The 16,218-nt window shown below is 54.7% G+C and overlaps 8 protein-coding genes across 8 annotated transcripts; 5 read left to right on the top strand and 3 right to left on the bottom strand.

Moving 5' to 3' along the window:
* Positions 1 to 1,041: 1,041 nt before the first annotated feature.
* On the top strand, positions 1,042 to 1,537 carry J4E85_003417 (uncharacterized protein; the record flags this gene model as incomplete). Its single annotated transcript, XM_051467685.1, has 2 exons — positions 1,042 to 1,360; positions 1,428 to 1,537. 2 exons carry the CDS (start codon positions 1,042 to 1,044, stop codon positions 1,535 to 1,537), a joined length of 429 nt encoding a protein of 142 aa, XP_051328844.1.
* A 1,663-nt stretch (positions 1,538 to 3,200) lies between these two features.
* Positions 3,201 to 3,604, top strand: J4E85_003416 (uncharacterized protein; the record flags this gene model as incomplete). The annotated part of the gene is made up of 2 exons (XM_051467684.1): positions 3,201 to 3,423; positions 3,486 to 3,604. 2 exons carry the CDS (start codon positions 3,201 to 3,203, stop codon positions 3,602 to 3,604), a joined length of 342 nt encoding a protein of 113 aa, XP_051328843.1.
* A 312-nt stretch (positions 3,605 to 3,916) lies between these two features.
* On the bottom strand, positions 3,917 to 4,945 carry J4E85_003415 (uncharacterized protein; the record flags this gene model as incomplete). The annotated part of the gene is made up of 1 exon (XM_051467683.1): positions 3,917 to 4,945. The coding sequence occupies one exon, from the start codon at positions 4,943 to 4,945 to the stop codon at positions 3,917 to 3,919; it is 1,029 nt and encodes a 342-aa protein (XP_051328842.1).
* Positions 4,946 to 5,499: 554 nt separating this feature from the next.
* J4E85_003414 (uncharacterized protein) lies at positions 5,500 to 6,720 on the top strand (the record flags this gene model as incomplete). Its single annotated transcript, XM_051467682.1, has 1 exon — positions 5,500 to 6,720. One exon carries the CDS (start codon positions 5,500 to 5,502, stop codon positions 6,718 to 6,720), a length of 1,221 nt encoding a protein of 406 aa, XP_051328841.1.
* Positions 6,721 to 7,127: 407 nt separating this feature from the next.
* J4E85_003413 (uncharacterized protein) lies at positions 7,128 to 8,571 on the bottom strand (the record flags this gene model as incomplete). The annotated part of the gene is made up of 3 exons (XM_051467681.1): positions 7,128 to 7,769; positions 7,819 to 7,930; positions 7,979 to 8,571. The coding sequence occupies 3 exons, from the start codon at positions 8,569 to 8,571 to the stop codon at positions 7,128 to 7,130; spliced, it is 1,347 nt and encodes a 448-aa protein (XP_051328840.1).
* A 1,064-nt stretch (positions 8,572 to 9,635) lies between these two features.
* On the top strand, positions 9,636 to 11,418 carry J4E85_003412 (uncharacterized protein; the record flags this gene model as incomplete). The annotated part of the gene is made up of 2 exons (XM_051467680.1): positions 9,636 to 9,758; positions 9,811 to 11,418. The coding sequence occupies 2 exons, from the start codon at positions 9,636 to 9,638 to the stop codon at positions 11,416 to 11,418; spliced, it is 1,731 nt and encodes a 576-aa protein (XP_051328839.1).
* A 572-nt stretch (positions 11,419 to 11,990) lies between these two features.
* Positions 11,991 to 13,436, bottom strand: J4E85_003411 (uncharacterized protein; the record flags this gene model as incomplete). Its single annotated transcript, XM_051467679.1, has 2 exons — positions 11,991 to 12,941; positions 12,996 to 13,436. The coding sequence occupies 2 exons, from the start codon at positions 13,434 to 13,436 to the stop codon at positions 11,991 to 11,993; spliced, it is 1,392 nt and encodes a 463-aa protein (XP_051328838.1).
* Positions 13,437 to 14,910: 1,474 nt separating this feature from the next.
* On the top strand, positions 14,911 to 15,846 carry J4E85_003410 (uncharacterized protein; the record flags this gene model as incomplete). The annotated part of the gene is made up of 3 exons (XM_051467678.1): positions 14,911 to 15,054; positions 15,112 to 15,387; positions 15,442 to 15,846. 3 exons carry the CDS (start codon positions 14,911 to 14,913, stop codon positions 15,844 to 15,846), a joined length of 825 nt encoding a protein of 274 aa, XP_051328837.1.
* Between the last annotated feature and the right edge of the window lie 372 nt (positions 15,847 to 16,218).

Here is a 16,218-nt window from a genome sequence, read left to right as displayed (position 1 = left end):
TGCACATTGCCAGCTGGTTTGGATCTTAGCTCATGCTTTACATAGCCGCAGAAGGCAGCCTTACAGTGTACAACAATGATATTGCTATCGTGTTCTATCTCTTACGAAGATTGTATTATGTTCTACCTATCTTCGCCTTCGGTCAGTGAGTGCATGTTGGGCGAGCTGCTTATCATTAGTACCGAACAACGGTCAAGACCGCATCCGGCACTTTTCGCTCAGTAATCGACACCTCCGCCTAGCCGCCCGCATCGCTGCACTCGCTTCTACTACCATCCGCACTTACCGTCGTGGAGGTCGATCTCCTAGTCTACATGCCTCCTACACCCAATGCCCAGGCCCACCTTCCAAATCCAGCGCTAGTTGCCGCGTTTCCCTGTCGATCCCTAACCGCACTCAGCCTATCGAACACGCACATGTGCACCACCGCCAGATCTCCGGCGATAAGCAGCTTGAAACACATCATCTTAGTTCCGGGAGACAACCGGCGAATCGTTGTCCGTACCTTCCTGATCGGCGGAAGTCGCATGTCCTGGATGCATGGGGTGGTGCTGGGGATGTTGATGCTCCGGTTGTCTTGGTAGCGGGAATTCATGCGTGATGTTATTGTCGAGCGAATGGGAGGGGATAACGTAAGAGGGTGGTGGATGTATGAAAGGACCGAGGGTCTGCGCTTAGTATGGTGTTGTAGGTGCCACGCTTGGAGTGGTAGTCTGTGATAGGTTCCTCTACCCCAGCTTGAGAGGGCCTCTGCTGCATGGCTTCGCGGAGCAATTGTTCCTTCCGGAAAGGTGCTAAGGTCCTCTGCGTCCGGGTTTAATTGCTTTCGAGTATGATCTTCCACTTTAGGGTTGAGATGGTTCGGAGGCGACCGCTGGACTAAATGCTGGACTACACTGGGGTGATAGGTAGTAAGGCAGTATAAAGCTACTATGTAGCACCCTTTGTTTGAAAGACAGGTCTACCAGCCCCGCCGATCCCTCGTTACACAATTCCCGACAAGACACTCGCTCGTCGTCTCATTCTCTCCCAGCCGCCAACATGAAGTTCCTCACCAACATCCTCCTCTTCATCGCGCCTATTGCCCTCGCTCTCCCCACTTCAGTCTCCGAAGAGGCACCCGTTGAGATTGCTGCTGTCGAGTCTAGACAATCTTGCTACGTCAAGTGCGGCTCAACATGCTACACTTCATCCCAAGTCTCTGCTGCACGCAGTGCGGGTTACAAGCTCTACCAGGCCGGAGACGAAGCTGGTAGCTCGACCTACCCCCATCGGTATAACAACTATGAGGGCTTTGACTTTTTGGTTTCGGGCCCGTATGAAGAGTTCCCGCTGAGGACCTCGGGTGCTTACACTGGTGGTAAGTCCAATATGTGTTGATGAGAAAAAGGGCCAATTAGAGAATGCGTGCTGACTGAGGTGTTTAGGATCTCCGGGTGCTGATCGTGTCATCTTCAACACTGCTGGACAGCGTGCGGGAGAGATTACACACACTGGTGCCAGTGGCAACGCGTTTGTTGCTTGCTCCGGATGGTAAACTTGTTGTAAGGAATTGATCGTGAAGACCATCAGAGGGTCGTTGGCGGCATCTGAGGGTGAGCGGTTTGCACGGTCCCAGAATGCAGTGCATCGGCGAGTTGTAACGAGGGATCGATGTTGCGTCCCAAAGAACTTTTCATCCGCATACCAGTGTCGGACATGTTGGAGGCAATCATTCATGTATATACCTTTTTTGAAACGATTGAATGCATTTTCAAGCTTCTTGCTGCATCGTGATGAGTTCGACTTCGATATGTGGCGTGCTTTCACGTGGTAGCGCGTCCGGAAGGCACGCTATCTCGTGTTTGTACTAGTGAGTCGCTCAATCCGCAATCTTCCTATCGCGAACCTTCTGTCAGAACGCGTAGCATTCTTTCAACGAACTCATCTCATTCATTGTCGCTTTTATTTAGCGCCATGTCACGCGTCACCAGTGGAGAACACCTTGCGCGACAAGAGTTAGAGGAAGTCATTAAGACCTCGACTCACAAGCGCTTACAAACTGTCCTGCTCGAAATATGCAACGAGTCGCCAGAAGCTTTCAAGCTAGCACACGACAAGCTTTTTGTGAAGGAAGAAGCAGCAGGGCGGCCAGCCGTGTCGCTTCTTGATGGGCCGCTCGCAGAGAATTCCGCCTTCAAGTTACCAAGAGCTCAGAAGCGCGGTCGACGCTTCGACATTTGTGTGCAGTGTTATAAAGAGTTTGATATACTTAAGGAGGAAAGGTGCGAATGGCATCCAGGTAAGAAGATCCCGACCATCAAAGTCCATAAATGTATCACTCACATCTATACAAGGAGACTTGGAGGTGTTTGAAGATGAGGACTTTTGGGCCGATCATGATGAAAACTGCCACGGAGAGATCGATACCGAGGAAATGCGCGAGGAGTATCCTGAAGGTTTCGTCTGGAGTTGTTGCAAGGGGTACGGTGATGCTAAGGGCTGTAGAACAGATCCTCACGAACCACGCTCTGCGAAGAGAAGCAGGACTGAGAGTCCCAGTGGCGAGTCATCATCGGAACGCGATTCTGAATCAGAGTAGAGAGACACTTGTGTGTCTATTCCAGTAATATCTTTAGTAATAACGGTGTTCATCTTCGATGCCTTCACCGACAACCGTCCTAAGCTGTCCGAAACCAGCATTCGACCAGAGCGCACGTCCGGACATAGTATGGCTATGCGACGCGCATGATCACATCGAGCTATAATACACCATATAGCACCCTGTCAGAATTAAGCTATTGGATACGCGCGCTTACTGCGTCAAGGGTCCTGAGGTCCTGACTGTGTTACCGCCCAGCCAACAACATAAGATCAGCTCAGTGTCCATCATCACACTCCACCGGAGCCATCATGAGGTCTATAACATACTCTTAAGTATCACTTGATACGATGTCATCGCAACGAAACTTGACAAACTGCTCGCCAACCGCTGACAATGTGACCATGGCAGGAAAAAGGGCACGAAAACCAACACTATCTTACGTCCGATCAGTGAAGGCAACATTATATCTGAGAGGGAGAGACTATATATGTGAAAATATGTATAAAGTCTATGAAGAGGCACACTCAAACAGCTCACAACACATCTTCTCCCACTTCCATATCCACTACATTACAACTCTATCGAACCATCAAACCTTCCAGTCTAACACTTCAAGATGCATTTCCCCACCGCTATTACCACCTTGTCCGCTTTCGCTGTCATGAGCACCAGCGTTAGTGCCTTCCAGGCCGACTTCGACACCTGGGACGTCCGAGGCTGCATGGGCAGTGGTGAACCAGGACGCCTTAACCACTACCCCACGGTTAACAAGGACGTATGCGGTGACCTACCCAATGCTGCGAGCATCAGAGTCAACTACTTAGAGGGCAACTGCCAAGGTAAGTCTACGGCCCTCAGCATTCTTGGACTTGCGATCGTGGCGCTAACGATGGATGTGTAGTGAACCTCTACTCTGGACCGATGTGCAGTGGTGACTTTACTGTGTACAAGAAAGAGCCCAACTACAATCAGTCATGCAAGAATGTTGATGGCAAAGTGAGCTACAAGGTTACTTGCTAGATTGCCGCGTTTGTTGGACAGTGAGGACAAGTGGTGAATGAGGCGCCTCGTAGACGGAGCTGGCAACGGCGTGGATATTTGGACAGTCATTACCGTTCCTTCTTCTTTTCAGATCTATCTCACTCCGCTCTTTGTAGATCTGTCTCTGTACGTCTGGCTGTCTGTTCAACACGAGATGGAAGCGTACTTAGAACAATCGAACCTTTTAACCCAACTGTACTTGACTGGCCATGTGATGATTCGCGGTAGGAAATGTGTGAATTCGAGGAATGCGCTGCGGTGCTATCCCAATTGATGGAGCCTGCCATACACTCACGCAGTCTTCCTCCACGCGTCAGCCAACAGTGCCCCGCCAGCAACCATACCACAAGCACCAACACCCCAATCACTTAACAAACCCTGCTCTATTGACCAGTGAACAGTCATAGGCGCATATGCCAGATTAGACGCAAGATCCTTCCACCAAAGCCAGTTTTCCACTTTCCTAGCCTTAATCCGCTCTTCCCTCTGGATCTTATCCTCCTTCTCCCCATCACCCGAGCTCACCGATATCGACTCAGATGACGAAGCGTAATACTGCTGAACACCCAAACGCACAAGCTCAACACCCACATAAGCAGCCCAGAACCTCGAACTCCACAACCACCACGCATTCTCCCGCGCTTTACCCACATCGCCCGTCCATCTCGCCGTCGTCAACGCACCCTTTGAGCTTAGGTACGCGCCGTTCTCCAAAACTTGGAAACCGACACAGGACATGATGGCCGTCCACGTCAGCCCTCTCAGTATCTTCTCTTTCCTAGTCGCATCTTCCGGCAACCTGTCTTGAGATGTATCCCGCGCCCAAGTATACAATCCCAACACACCCCATAACCGCACGAAGATGCGGAAATCGGATATGACAGCCGCAAGCGCTCTCGAACTCCCGACTACTTGTGCGATGACCTTTGTGCTCGTGGGCGCTGGGAGGCTGGCTATGAGCGTTTCGCCAGGGAGCAGGACACCCTCTGCTTTCTCGGCGATTTCGGTGGCGATGGATGCGAGGCGGCGTTCGAGGACGCGGGAGAGGACGGCGTGGATGAGGGTTAGGGTGTACGAGGTTGTGCAGAGGAGGACGTCGGTGCCGCTGGGTGTGGAGAGGAGTTTGGAGAGGCGGACGAGCGTGCGGTCTGCGGTGCCAGCGGTTCTGGCGAGGTATCTGAGGAGGAGGAAGCGCAGTTTTTGTATCGTCGTAAATCGTGCCGGTGGTGCGGGTGTAGGTTTCGCATCGGGTTGTGGAGTTGGCTGGTTTGCGCTGGTAGAGGAAGGGATGGTAGTGGAGTCCGGATGCGAGTCCTCCATGTTGAGAAAGTGAGTATTAGGGTAGACGCTCAAGGGAGACTTGGAGGCGAACAGAAAGGAGTGTCGGTGCTATCGAGCCTGCATGGTGTTGTTGATTCCGCGCGTAGAGAAAACATGACACCACCCGCGTCTTGACCGAGGTTTGCTCGGGAAGTTGCTTATCGCGTCATCGGCCCGCACGTGGAGCCCACGTTTGGCGACGACCCGTCCATCTTCATTCACATGTGACGAGAGATGGACCCTGAGGAGCTCAACCACTAGCTTCGCATCACCGATCGCGTGAGGTCTCGTGAGCCATGGTCGCAGAATCCCATGGCGAAGGCTAGTCGTCATGAACTTTGTTCTATGCCATTTGGGTTTTGTATAGAAAGCTTCGACTCGGCCCACGGCGCGGATCCCTGCCACCTCGTCGTCTTCCCCATACCGTCCCCACTCATACCGCCTCATCTATCGCGGGGAGAAGATACGAGAGCGGGCTCTCTCTCCACCTTCTTATACACCGCCTGGTCGCGTTGAACACCACCGCTTTCGCTCTCACCTCCACCTCCGCAATCATGTCAACCCCAGAGATCCCCACGCGTCGACCGACCTACCCTCTCGCTCACGCTTTCCGCCGTAAACCCCGTCGTCTCCCTCTCGTCCTACGCTTCTCAAAGGGCGCCGTACACGACATCATCCTCATACCCGTGCTCCTCCACTCGCTCTTCACCGTTCTGATCGTCTACATCGATACCCGCTATGTGGACAGCATATCCATCCCGGCGACCATCATACCCTCGCTCTCCATAGTAGTCGGTCTGATGCTAGTCTTCCGCAATAGCACCGGCTACGACCGCTTCTGGACCGGCCGCAACTGCCTCACCACAATCGGAACCTGCGTCCGCAACCTCGCTCGAATCTGTCTCGTAAACTCGCGGGACAAAGATGGCCATGCCACGGAAGAGGAAAGAAGAGATACAGAGAATATAGTCCGAGTCCTAGTAGCCGTCTTGTACTCGATCAAACACAACCTCCGCGCGGAGTTCAACATCCCACCCGCCAGTCTAGCTACCTTGCCTCCTCAACCAAGCGTTTATCCAAACCGCTCCCGCCCTGTTTCCAGACGCCCCAGCTATATCGACCGCACTGGTAGTTTCGGCCCGTTCTATCCCCCCATTCTCACAAACAACAGCACAAGCACAACCCCGCTTCTCGGCGGATCGACTGCCACCCTCGAGAACGGCGATGGCACAACACCTATGAAGAAGGACGAATACGTGTCGCTCCTCCCGGAAGGCTTGATGGGTTACGAGGATCAAGGTCTTGGCTTGCCCTTACAACTCACGATTCTACTGGAAGGCTACATCCGCCGCGGCCACGATAGAGGCTGGTTCCACGCACCTCTTTCTTCACAGATGACTGTTCAGCTAAATACTCTCGTTTCTGCTTACGGCACTATGGAGACTATTCACAGCACGCCCATCCCTGTCGCGCATCTGATTCACCAGAAGCAGGTCCTGGCGCTGTATGCATGTGTGCTTCCATTTGCTATTGTCGATGATTACAGGTGGTGGAGTGTACCCATTGTGGCTATCATTGCGTTCACGCTCTATGGCATTGAGGGTATTGGTGTTCAGTTGGAGGATCCGTTTGGATACGATAAGAATGATATCAAGATGGACGGGATCATTGAGGATACGAGGCAGGAGGTTATGGTATTGTTGGAAGAATGGAGGGCAAGTCACGAGGGGAGGGCTATGGGAGGCATGTTTGAGTGTGAATCGTTTTGCGAGTGAAAATCCAACGAGCGGATCTGAAGGAAGACATGGAGTACGACGAGATAACGAGAGGGTCAGCCACGAACTAATGTTTGTTTTGGTCTTTACGAGTTTCCATAGCGTAGATACCCCAGAAGCACAATGGCCAAACGAATGTGTCCTACACGGAAAGAAAGCTGCAAGCGCGAAGATTTGGTTGACTTTGTTACAATACATTAGCTACCGTTCTTCCGCCCTCCTGTATGTCTTGCTTACTCTTGAACTATAACACATTGCAACATGATCCCCCCACCCAGACCTACATGGAGATCATAACAATCGCTTTGTACACGCCATAACGCCCGGAAATATGCAACTGAGCCCGAAAGGAGAGGTTTCCAAGAGAAAGAAGTTGAAAGATGCAACACGCTCAGTTTGCGGATCGGCTAGTCAAATCGCACCGGAGGTAGAGTCGGTGCTCCACTGCTGTCGGAATCAGACGGAGGGGAAGTCTCGCGCATGCGGCTGCCGGCTGTTCTTCCCGCACTACCATCGAGCACAAAAGGGCCGGCGTCGTTCCTTGGGGTCATGGGACCGTCCTGTACGCGATCAGGGCTTAGGCCATTGCTGCCGGCAGGATACAGAGGCGATAGTCCCACGTACTCATTCGCACCGTTGACGTTGATGGACACTGGCTGTGTGACTGACGATGTTGGTGGCGTGAGGCGGCGATCGGGCGTCTCTAGTACAGTCTGGTTCTCGATGTTTGTGATCTGATGGTGTAGATCCGTCAAATCAACACCACCGTCTGAATCGGTGCCATTGATCTGGGCGACAGAGGCACGGGGAGTGACGTGACGGTCACCTTGCTCCGCGCTGGCGTGAGGAGCCGTGTCACCGTTGACTACCTCCTCGTCACCCTCCCAATCCTCGAACTCGCCCATGTCTTCTACATCCTCTTCTAGATCTGCGACCGCCCTGCAGTTTGGGCAAAGGAAGTTGGGCCATGTGGGTCCATTGAGAATAGGACGGATACACTTGTAGTGCCAGACGTGGGAGCAGGGTGCTACAAACAGGGACTGACATGGCTGTGCGCTGATTAGTACGGTTAGGTCTCGATACTACGGGAGTACGTACGGCTATGGACATCAAACAAATCGCACATTCAGACGTGTGTGTGGAAGCATTGTCTCCCGTGACCTCCTTCTTGTTCTTGGCAAGTGCGCGTAGTCGTTGATGGGTTTGTTTGCTGTGCGGGTTAGTAGTCGCCTTCTACCGCGCGGACAAATAAACTTACTTGAAAGTATTTAGTCCCTGCTGCCAGCCGCGGTTACATTCCACGCGGATCTTGACACATCTGAAGATCATCTCCTCACCGCCACGGAAATCGATGCCCAACTGGATGATGTCGCCATCCTTTATGCGGAAGGGCTTTGACTCGACGTTCGGCTGACTTAGACGGATGTGGTTCAGGAAGGTGCCTGAGGAGCTCTTTACGTCTTTGATATACCAGCTGCCGTCCTTGCACCACAGCTCACAGTGCTTCCTACTGACCACCTTGGACTTGAAGCCGATGGCTGCAGCCGACGGGGCATTGGTCTGGACCTCAGGGAGGTTGTCGCGCTCCGAGTATCTTCCTACGCGCAGAATCGCGCTCTCGTCGGGCAGGGTGCGGTTGATGGTGGGGAATATGAGCGAAGGTCTGCCGGCTCGGGGGTCCTGATGCGGGATGAAACGAATCGAGGGGAGGTGCTTGACGGCGCCCGCGCTCTCGGTGGCGCCTTCCATGGGTTGGGCGGTGGCGGGCCCTGGTGTTGAGGTGGGCGTGGGTCCGGTGTTGTTGCGCACTTGCAGTTGGGGCTGAGCCGTCTCGGAACGGGTTCTCGTCATGGTGGGTTTGGGGGTAGTAGGTGGGGAGTCGGTGGAGGGAGGCTGGGGGTGGCTATCGGCCGTGTGGCTCCTCGACAGTGACTCTGGACGGGCGGCCGTGTGTTGGTGGGACGACGAGGCAAAGGCGGGCGAGGCAGGTGGAGTGTGTGTTGAGGCGCGTGGCCGTGTCCCGGTTCGGGAGTCCTCACGTGAAGCGTCGGCTTGGCTGCCGGAGTGCAGGTGCAGGTTTCGGAGGAAGCTGATGCCTCTGTGGACGCCCGTGGGTCGCTGCGAGGGCGAATTGGGCACGGCAGTCGCAACTGTAGGGAGGGCTGGGGTTGTTGTTGTGGTGAACATCACCCCCGTCAGCGGCGCAGAGCGAGGATTAAGGCCTGAAGCTGGCGTGGGCGGGAATGTGAATGCGCGAGTTTCGACAGCGTTTGACAGACGACGCAGTTTGCCCGTTTACAAGAGCACGCATGGGTTGGGAGAGTCCGAGACACTGCGGCACTGGGGCAAATGATGAATGCAAATGCACACTGGCAATGGTGCGCGAACAAGGCCAGGGCGGCCTGGACGGGCCAAGCAAACCAGAAGAGGAGCAGGCCGCCTCTAGACTGGCGATGCGGGACTACCAAGAAGACGGACCTCTAGCATGTACTGGTAACAGGGTTCCAGAGTCGACATGATGAAGTCAGCTCTTGTCGGCCGTCGCTACCAGAGGCACTGCTGAACGTCACGCGGGACGGTAACAGCTGCCAGGCCCATGCCCATGTCCAGGTCCATGACAAGATGGCAGATGGCAGATGGTGTCTGAAACCCCTCCGCCCTCGTGCTCCATGTGTCTGCATCACGGCGGCGCTTGTCCGACTAAATATAGTTCCCCGCGGATATATCAGCGCATCCAAACCGACATGGCCATGTTAGATAGAGTTCATGCGCTGATCGCAGCGTTGCGGTGTGGGGCCGCCTTCATGGTGTAAGGGATCCGCTGCACTGGGTCTCCGCGCACGTGACATCATGTCATCCGAAGATGGGGAATTTTTCGGAACGCGCGACGGGTGCTGCCCTCACCCACGCCAGAAATGTTAAGACCGCACACGTACCGACCGCTATCCCGGGGACTGTCCAAGACTTCGGCGTCGCTCACACAGTCAGCACCATGCGCAGGCAGACGGAGCCTGGCCACGGCCGTCGCTGAAGAGAGGGTTAGCACTGAGTTCACGTAGCAAGCCGAAGCCATTCTAAACTGCTGTCCAGGACCCCGCCGAACTCGACCAGATCACCACTCTCTCCAATGGCATCCGCGTCGCCACCGAAGCCCTGCCGGGCCACTTCTCGGGGATCGGAGTCTACGTCGACGCCGGCTCGCGGTACGAGAACGATGCACTGCGCGGAGTCAGCCATATCATCGACCGGCTGGCCTTCAAGTCCACACGCTCCACCTCCGGCGATCAGATGATGGAGAAGGTAGAGACACTGGGCGGCAACATACAATGCGCGTCTAGCCGAGAGTCGGTCATGTACCAGTCCGCCACGTTCAACTCCGCCGTTCCCTCCACCGTCGGCGTCCTTGCCGAGACGATCCGGGATCCAATGGTGACGGAAGACGAGGTACAGCAACAGCTCGAGACGGCCGACTACGAGATTGGAGAGATCTGGAGCAAGCCAGAGCTGATCTTGCCGGAGCTGGTACACATGGCAGCCTTCAAGGACAACACTCTGGGCAACCCTCTGCTGTGTCCCAAGGAGCGCCTGCCCTTCATCAACCGCGCCGTTGTCGAGGCATACCGAAAAGAGTTCTTCAAGCCCGACCGGATAGTCGTTGCCTTTGCCGGTGTCAACCACAACGAAGCTGTCCGCCTGACAGAAGAGTACTTTGGCGACATGGAGAAGGGCACCGGCCCATCGCTCATCGGTCTCGACTCTAACAGTTCGGCTTCTAACAGCGCACCGCAACAGCAGATGTTCACGGCCGATCACCCAACACCCACCGGGGCACCACCGCAGACCTCGAAACTCCTCTCAAAGATACCTTTCTTCAAAAACCTCTCCACATCAGCCACCTCCAACGCTTCCGTAAATACATCACTCGACCTTAACTTCCCGCCGATAGACACCTCGCTACCATCACAATACACTGGTGGCTTCCTCACACTACCGCCAATCCCACCACCAGCAAACCCCATGCTCCCCCGCCTATCGCACATCCACCTCGCCTTCGAAGCGCTCCCCATCTCCTCGCCCGACATCTACGCCCTCGCGACCCTACAAACACTGCTCGGCGGTGGTGGCTCCTTCAGTGCAGGTGGCCCAGGAAAGGGAATGTACTCGCGTCTCTACACCAACGTACTGAACCAGCACGGATGGGTAGAGTCCTGCGTGGCCTTCAACCACAGCTACACCGACAGCGGCCTCTTTGGCATCGCATCCTCATGCGCCCCCTCGCACGTAACCCAAATGCTCGAAGTCATGTGCCGCGAACTCAAATCGCTCGGCGACGAAACCGGCTACTCCGCCCTCAACGACGTCGAAGTCCAACGCGCGAAAAACCAACTCCGATCCTCACTCCTCATGAACCTCGAAAGCAGAATGGTGGAACTAGAAGACCTGGGCAGGCAAGTCCAAGTTCACGGCCGCAAAGTGGGCGTCAAGGAGATGTGCAAGAAGATTGAGGACGTTACCGTAAAGGATCTCAGGAGAGTGGCCCGCCATGTTTTCGGTGGCCAGGTCAAGAACATTGGAGGTGGGTCTGGAGCGCCGACCGTTGTCCTGCAAGAGGGTGAGCAGGAGGGGCTCAAGAGGAAAGAGTTCACATGGGATGACATACAGACGAGGATTGCGAGGTGGAAGCTTGGTCGTAAATAGAGAAGCATGAGATTGATGAGGCTTGGCTGGGGATGGAATTGTAAACGTTGTACTTGTATGATAGGTGTGGAACGAAAAGATGAATATCATGATTACCCTGTGAACCCCGCACATGGAAGTAGCTGTTGGTAGCATGGGAAATGTGGGCCTTCTTTCGCTTTCAGCTTGCACTGGACTGACTGCAATCTCTACTAAGTGTGTCTAGCCACCTCGTACGAGGAAAACGCTGAACAGGCCTGAAGACTACACTAAGATATAACAAACACATTGGAAAGTCTAGCGTCAACGTAAGCTCTAGGGTGTTGATCCTTCCAACTGATTAAAGTGTAGCAAAGTTTTAAATTACGGATAATGATACTATTCTAGTCATCATCCGAGCAAGAAGAGGGGATCAAAGGAGACGTGTGAGCAAGTCTCCTCCTCCGTTCGCCTCCCTCCCTTATTAACAGCCGTATTCTCATTTGAACCATGATCTTTCTCCGTTGTCATGAAATCATCAAACCGTAACTCCTTATCCGCTTTTCTACTGGCCACCCATGTGCCAGCCCCAGGAATTCAGACTGTAGTTCTCTTTACACCTGCGTCATGATGCTTTGTAATCCAATATCCGCGTCCTCTTCAATCTCAGTAGTCGCGACCTCTGCGGTCTTGATCACCGCTTCCAGCTTATGAATAGCAGGGACGTTAAGAGCGACAAGATCGGGTGTGTGCGTCTCAGCTGCTTCTTCCGTGATAGCAACGCCTTCTACTACGACGTTCTCTTCCTCTTCAGTCGTAAATGAGTATACCGAGAACTCGGAGTCGGTGCTGCTGTTGTTTCCTGACGCTGGGTCACTGGGCGCCGTGGCTTGTGCGGTAACATTTTCGAAGCCACCCGTATACGTTCCGTTCTTGACCTCATTGCGCTCCTTCTGCTTCCGAACGCGACGTAAGGCTCCGAGGTCGAACTCGCCTACAGGCGGAGAACCCGTGTTATCGCGAACTGTGCCAGTCCTTGGAAGTGGGAGCGTGATATTAGAGCCTTCGGAGCTGGATTCTCGGTTTGGGCGGAAGATACCCTGGACGGCGGATTTGAGACCTTGAGGTGTGAGGAGACTGGATCCGCGAGAAAGGGAGCGGGCAATGTCCACGGACGATCGACGACCCATCTTGTAGAACCGTCGGCGGGGGCGACGCTGAGCGGAGATCTCGTCCATGTCAGTTTGCGTTGTCTTGAACGTCGCTTCGCTTGAATCGGTTGTGTTGGAAGAGGCGGTAAGTGGTGAGCCTGCAGATGTAGCGAAGGAATTCGAGTTGGGCAATGTCGATGGAGAGGTGCCTAGAGTTGTCGAGGATGGCAATGGCTGAACTCGAGTGCCGATGGTACGCATGATGTGTGCAGATTTGGTTGGGAGCTCCTCCATGTCTTCTCGTGTCATGGGCGGGAACTCTGCGTTGAGTACCGCTTGAAAGGGGATGTACATTCGTTCTCGATAGTACGGGCGACAGGTGTGGCAGGCTCTTACGTTGCATCCCATGGGCTTCTGTGGCTGATTAGTAGTCTGTTTGCTAATTTCAATACATCGGAAACTACTCACTGCGTTCATATCAGGCATACTGTTGAAGGCCCCGTCGGTGCTATATGGCGCCTTAGCCATGGCAGCGGTGAGTCTAGAGACGACATCGCTGGCTTGAGCGGCTTGTTGCGTGTCCGAGATGACCTGCTGCAGCTCAAGCTTCAGGCCCTTGAGCTTGTTCAGTTGCTTGTCGGTGTAATGTCCGCTCTCCGCTGTGATAATGATACTCTCACCCAACCCAATCTTTTCCAACTCCTGGCGCAACGCAGACTTCACTGGCTCGATGCTATCCTGATCCCTAGCTAGTAGTGTGCGGAGAAGATGGGGTTCGCAATCCTGTCTGCACTCGTACAGGAACCCGATGGATGGCGAGCGCCCGCAGACGCCGCAGTGCTGCTCCTGACCGAAAACGCGGTCCATGTCCAGGTGGGTGCAATTGGGGACTCGCAGGCGTTTCCCCATTGTGAAGGTCCGGTCGAGGTGAATACCGCGGGTTGGTAGGTTCGCAATCGCTGACGATCGGCTGTATGCAGACCTCAAGTCGCCAGGAGGGGACACACGCGACAATTGATCCGCAGAAAGGAGGACCAAAGGTGGGCGGCCGGAAGAGCGTGGCAGTTGCAGTTGCTGTTCCGAGACAATGACAGGGCAGGTGCACTCACGCTAGACTGCGAGGAGTGAGTGAAGGCGTGGACCCTAAGACAGCGGCGGCGTAGCAAGAGCGACCTCGGTAAGTCGTCTCTAATCAACTCGTAATTTTTTTAGCAAGACGGAAGGAAGAGGGCAGTCGAAACCAATTAAGTCTTTTGGAAACGGCCGTTCACACGAGTTGTCACCCGCTGGCCATGCTCCACTTGGCGGCTTTGCACGTTGCGGGTTTGGCCTGACCTCGTAGGTACCCGATTTTACCAATGTTGAAGCCCTCTGACGGTCTTTGCACGTGCCTTGACTGTTTGTTGTTGTTGTCTCGCAATACAAACGACGAAATGAAATGAACGAAAGCGCTTTGACGACGCTTTGGAGCAGGACAAAGAAAAGAAAGCCACGGTGAGCGAAGAAGGCCATGCGGGGCGAGATCAGGCCAGGTGGAATGCCAGGACGTGATGCCATGTGAGGGGTAGGAAATGAGAGGCGATGGCGTTTACGAAGAAGTTTGGGGTCGTACAAACAATGTGTCTAATCCAACATTGTGGCACCTCGACGCATGTTATCTGAACGTGTAGGTGCTAACTCACGGCTACGTCTAAATCATGGAGGACCGGTTTGATGTCTTACCCCTTCGGTGCACATTCCATGAGAATATTGCTCACACGAGGGCTGGTGATGATGTCGTCGGCTTTTGAAGGGACCAGGATCAGTCAGCGATAAGAGCTCAGGGAAATCACTTCACGATCGACAACGACAGCGTAAGGGTCCCCTACCGCGATGAACCCTGCGCATGACTGTACTCGCCATCGCCCACGTAAATCACGATTGTCGCTGGGTGCAGAGCCTGTAATGAGCCGTGGGAGCGACTCTCGAGCTGGCTCGGTGCAAACAAGTGCTGGCGGCGGCTTCCGACGCGCTGCCATCCGCCAAAAGCATCAGGCGAACGCGCCCTCGGCATGCCGTGTGGCCCAGCTTCATCAGCATTCCTCAAAAGAGTCTGCAGGTATCGCAGGCTGGAACTGAGGAAGTTGGCTGAGCACTATCGTCCTTACCCATAGCCGAAACCGAGGTCGTGTTGTTGTGCCAGACCACGCGCTTCCGCATCTTGGGCTCGGCGCTAGCAGCACGGAGCACCCAAGTCGTCCGAGGTGTTTACACTTCATCCCCAGCCATCCCGACGCCTGGCCAGCTCGTCAACCCTCCCCCACAAAACACCTCGTCGACCGCAGCCCCATCTCCCACACGCGCCCATCCGCTGTCTGCTGCTGTCGCATCGCATTGAGGCGCCATGTCGGTCAAATTCGAGAAGGAGACGACGACTAAGGCGACGGCCGCCGTTGCCGATGCTGCGAGCAAAGTCAAGGATGGCGACCTCATGCACGAGCTCGGCCAGGCCCTCACCAAAGGCGGCGGTCCCAATGGATATCTCGCTGTGAGTCTTGTGCGACGAAACATGTGACGAGCCCTTCACTGACGGCACGCGCGCCAGGCCTACCTGAAGCAGCTGCAGAGCAACCCATTGCGCACCAAGATGCTGACATCGGGCACCCTCTCTGGTCTCCAAGAGTTCCTCGCATCGTGGATCGCCCACGACAGGAGCAAGTCGGGCCACTACTTCACCTCGCGTGTTCCCAAGATGGCCATCTACGGTGCCTTGATCAGCGCGCCCCTTGGACACGTCTTGATTAGCGCTCTCCAGAAGGTCTTCCAGGGGCGCAAGAGCTTGAAGGCCAAGGTCCTGCAGATTCTCTTCAGCAACTTGATCGTGAGTCCTGACCCGAACGGCCATCAATCGTCAGCACGTCGCTAACAGTTGCAGATCTCGCCCATCCAGAACAGCGTCTACCTCGTCTCCATGGCCCTTATCGCGGGCGCGCGCACCTTCCACCAAGTCAAGGCGACCGTCAGGGCCGGTTTCTGGCCTGTCATGAAGGTCAGCTGGATCGTCTCGCCCATCTCGCTGGCATTCGCCCAGCAGTTCCTGCCCGAGACCACCTGGGTGCCTTTCTTTAACATTGTCGGTTTCATCATCGGCACCTACATCAACGCGCACACCAAGAAGAAGAGGTTAGCCGCTCTCAGGCGAAAGCACTACGGCGACGGCAGCGGCAGGAGTGTGGGTCCCAGTTCGCGCCCTGGCTCGCGCCCTGGTTCGCGTCCTGGCTCCGTCAGCGGAAGGCCTGTCGACGAGTACGGTCGTCCTGACGACCGCCCACGCTACTAAATGTCAGGGCTGGTAATGACAGCGCGATAGTCCGGATTCCTGTTCGCTGTTATATACCGATCAGCCGTGGCAACCCCAGCGGCTAAGAATGAGGCATCACCCGTCTTTGTTCATGTGTTACGACAAACTCGGGGAACGATATTCGGCTACCAGTCAGGCGCTTCACCATCTAGTGCGCTTTCATTTTCGCTCCCCTTTACGTGCTCTGTATATCCCATCTGTTTTCCTGCTCGATCATTGGAGCCGCGACTGGCGTTCGTTGCGCTCTTCGCTAAATAAATACTACTATTTTCACCTAGCCTTCGACCCGTGTCAACTCCATCATGTCGTCCTCGCATCTAATCCCCACAAGGCATGTCTCCGTTAGTACTG

The sequence above is a fragment of the Alternaria conjuncta genome, assembly GCF_024043145.1.
Source record: "Alternaria conjuncta strain BMP 0040 chromosome Unknown scaffold_4, whole genome shotgun sequence".
Classification (NCBI taxonomy): Eukaryota; Fungi; Ascomycota; class Dothideomycetes; order Pleosporales; family Pleosporaceae; genus Alternaria; species Alternaria conjuncta.
The sequence above is the reverse complement of the archived record's forward strand: the minus strand, read 5'-3'. Positions and strand labels throughout refer to the sequence as shown.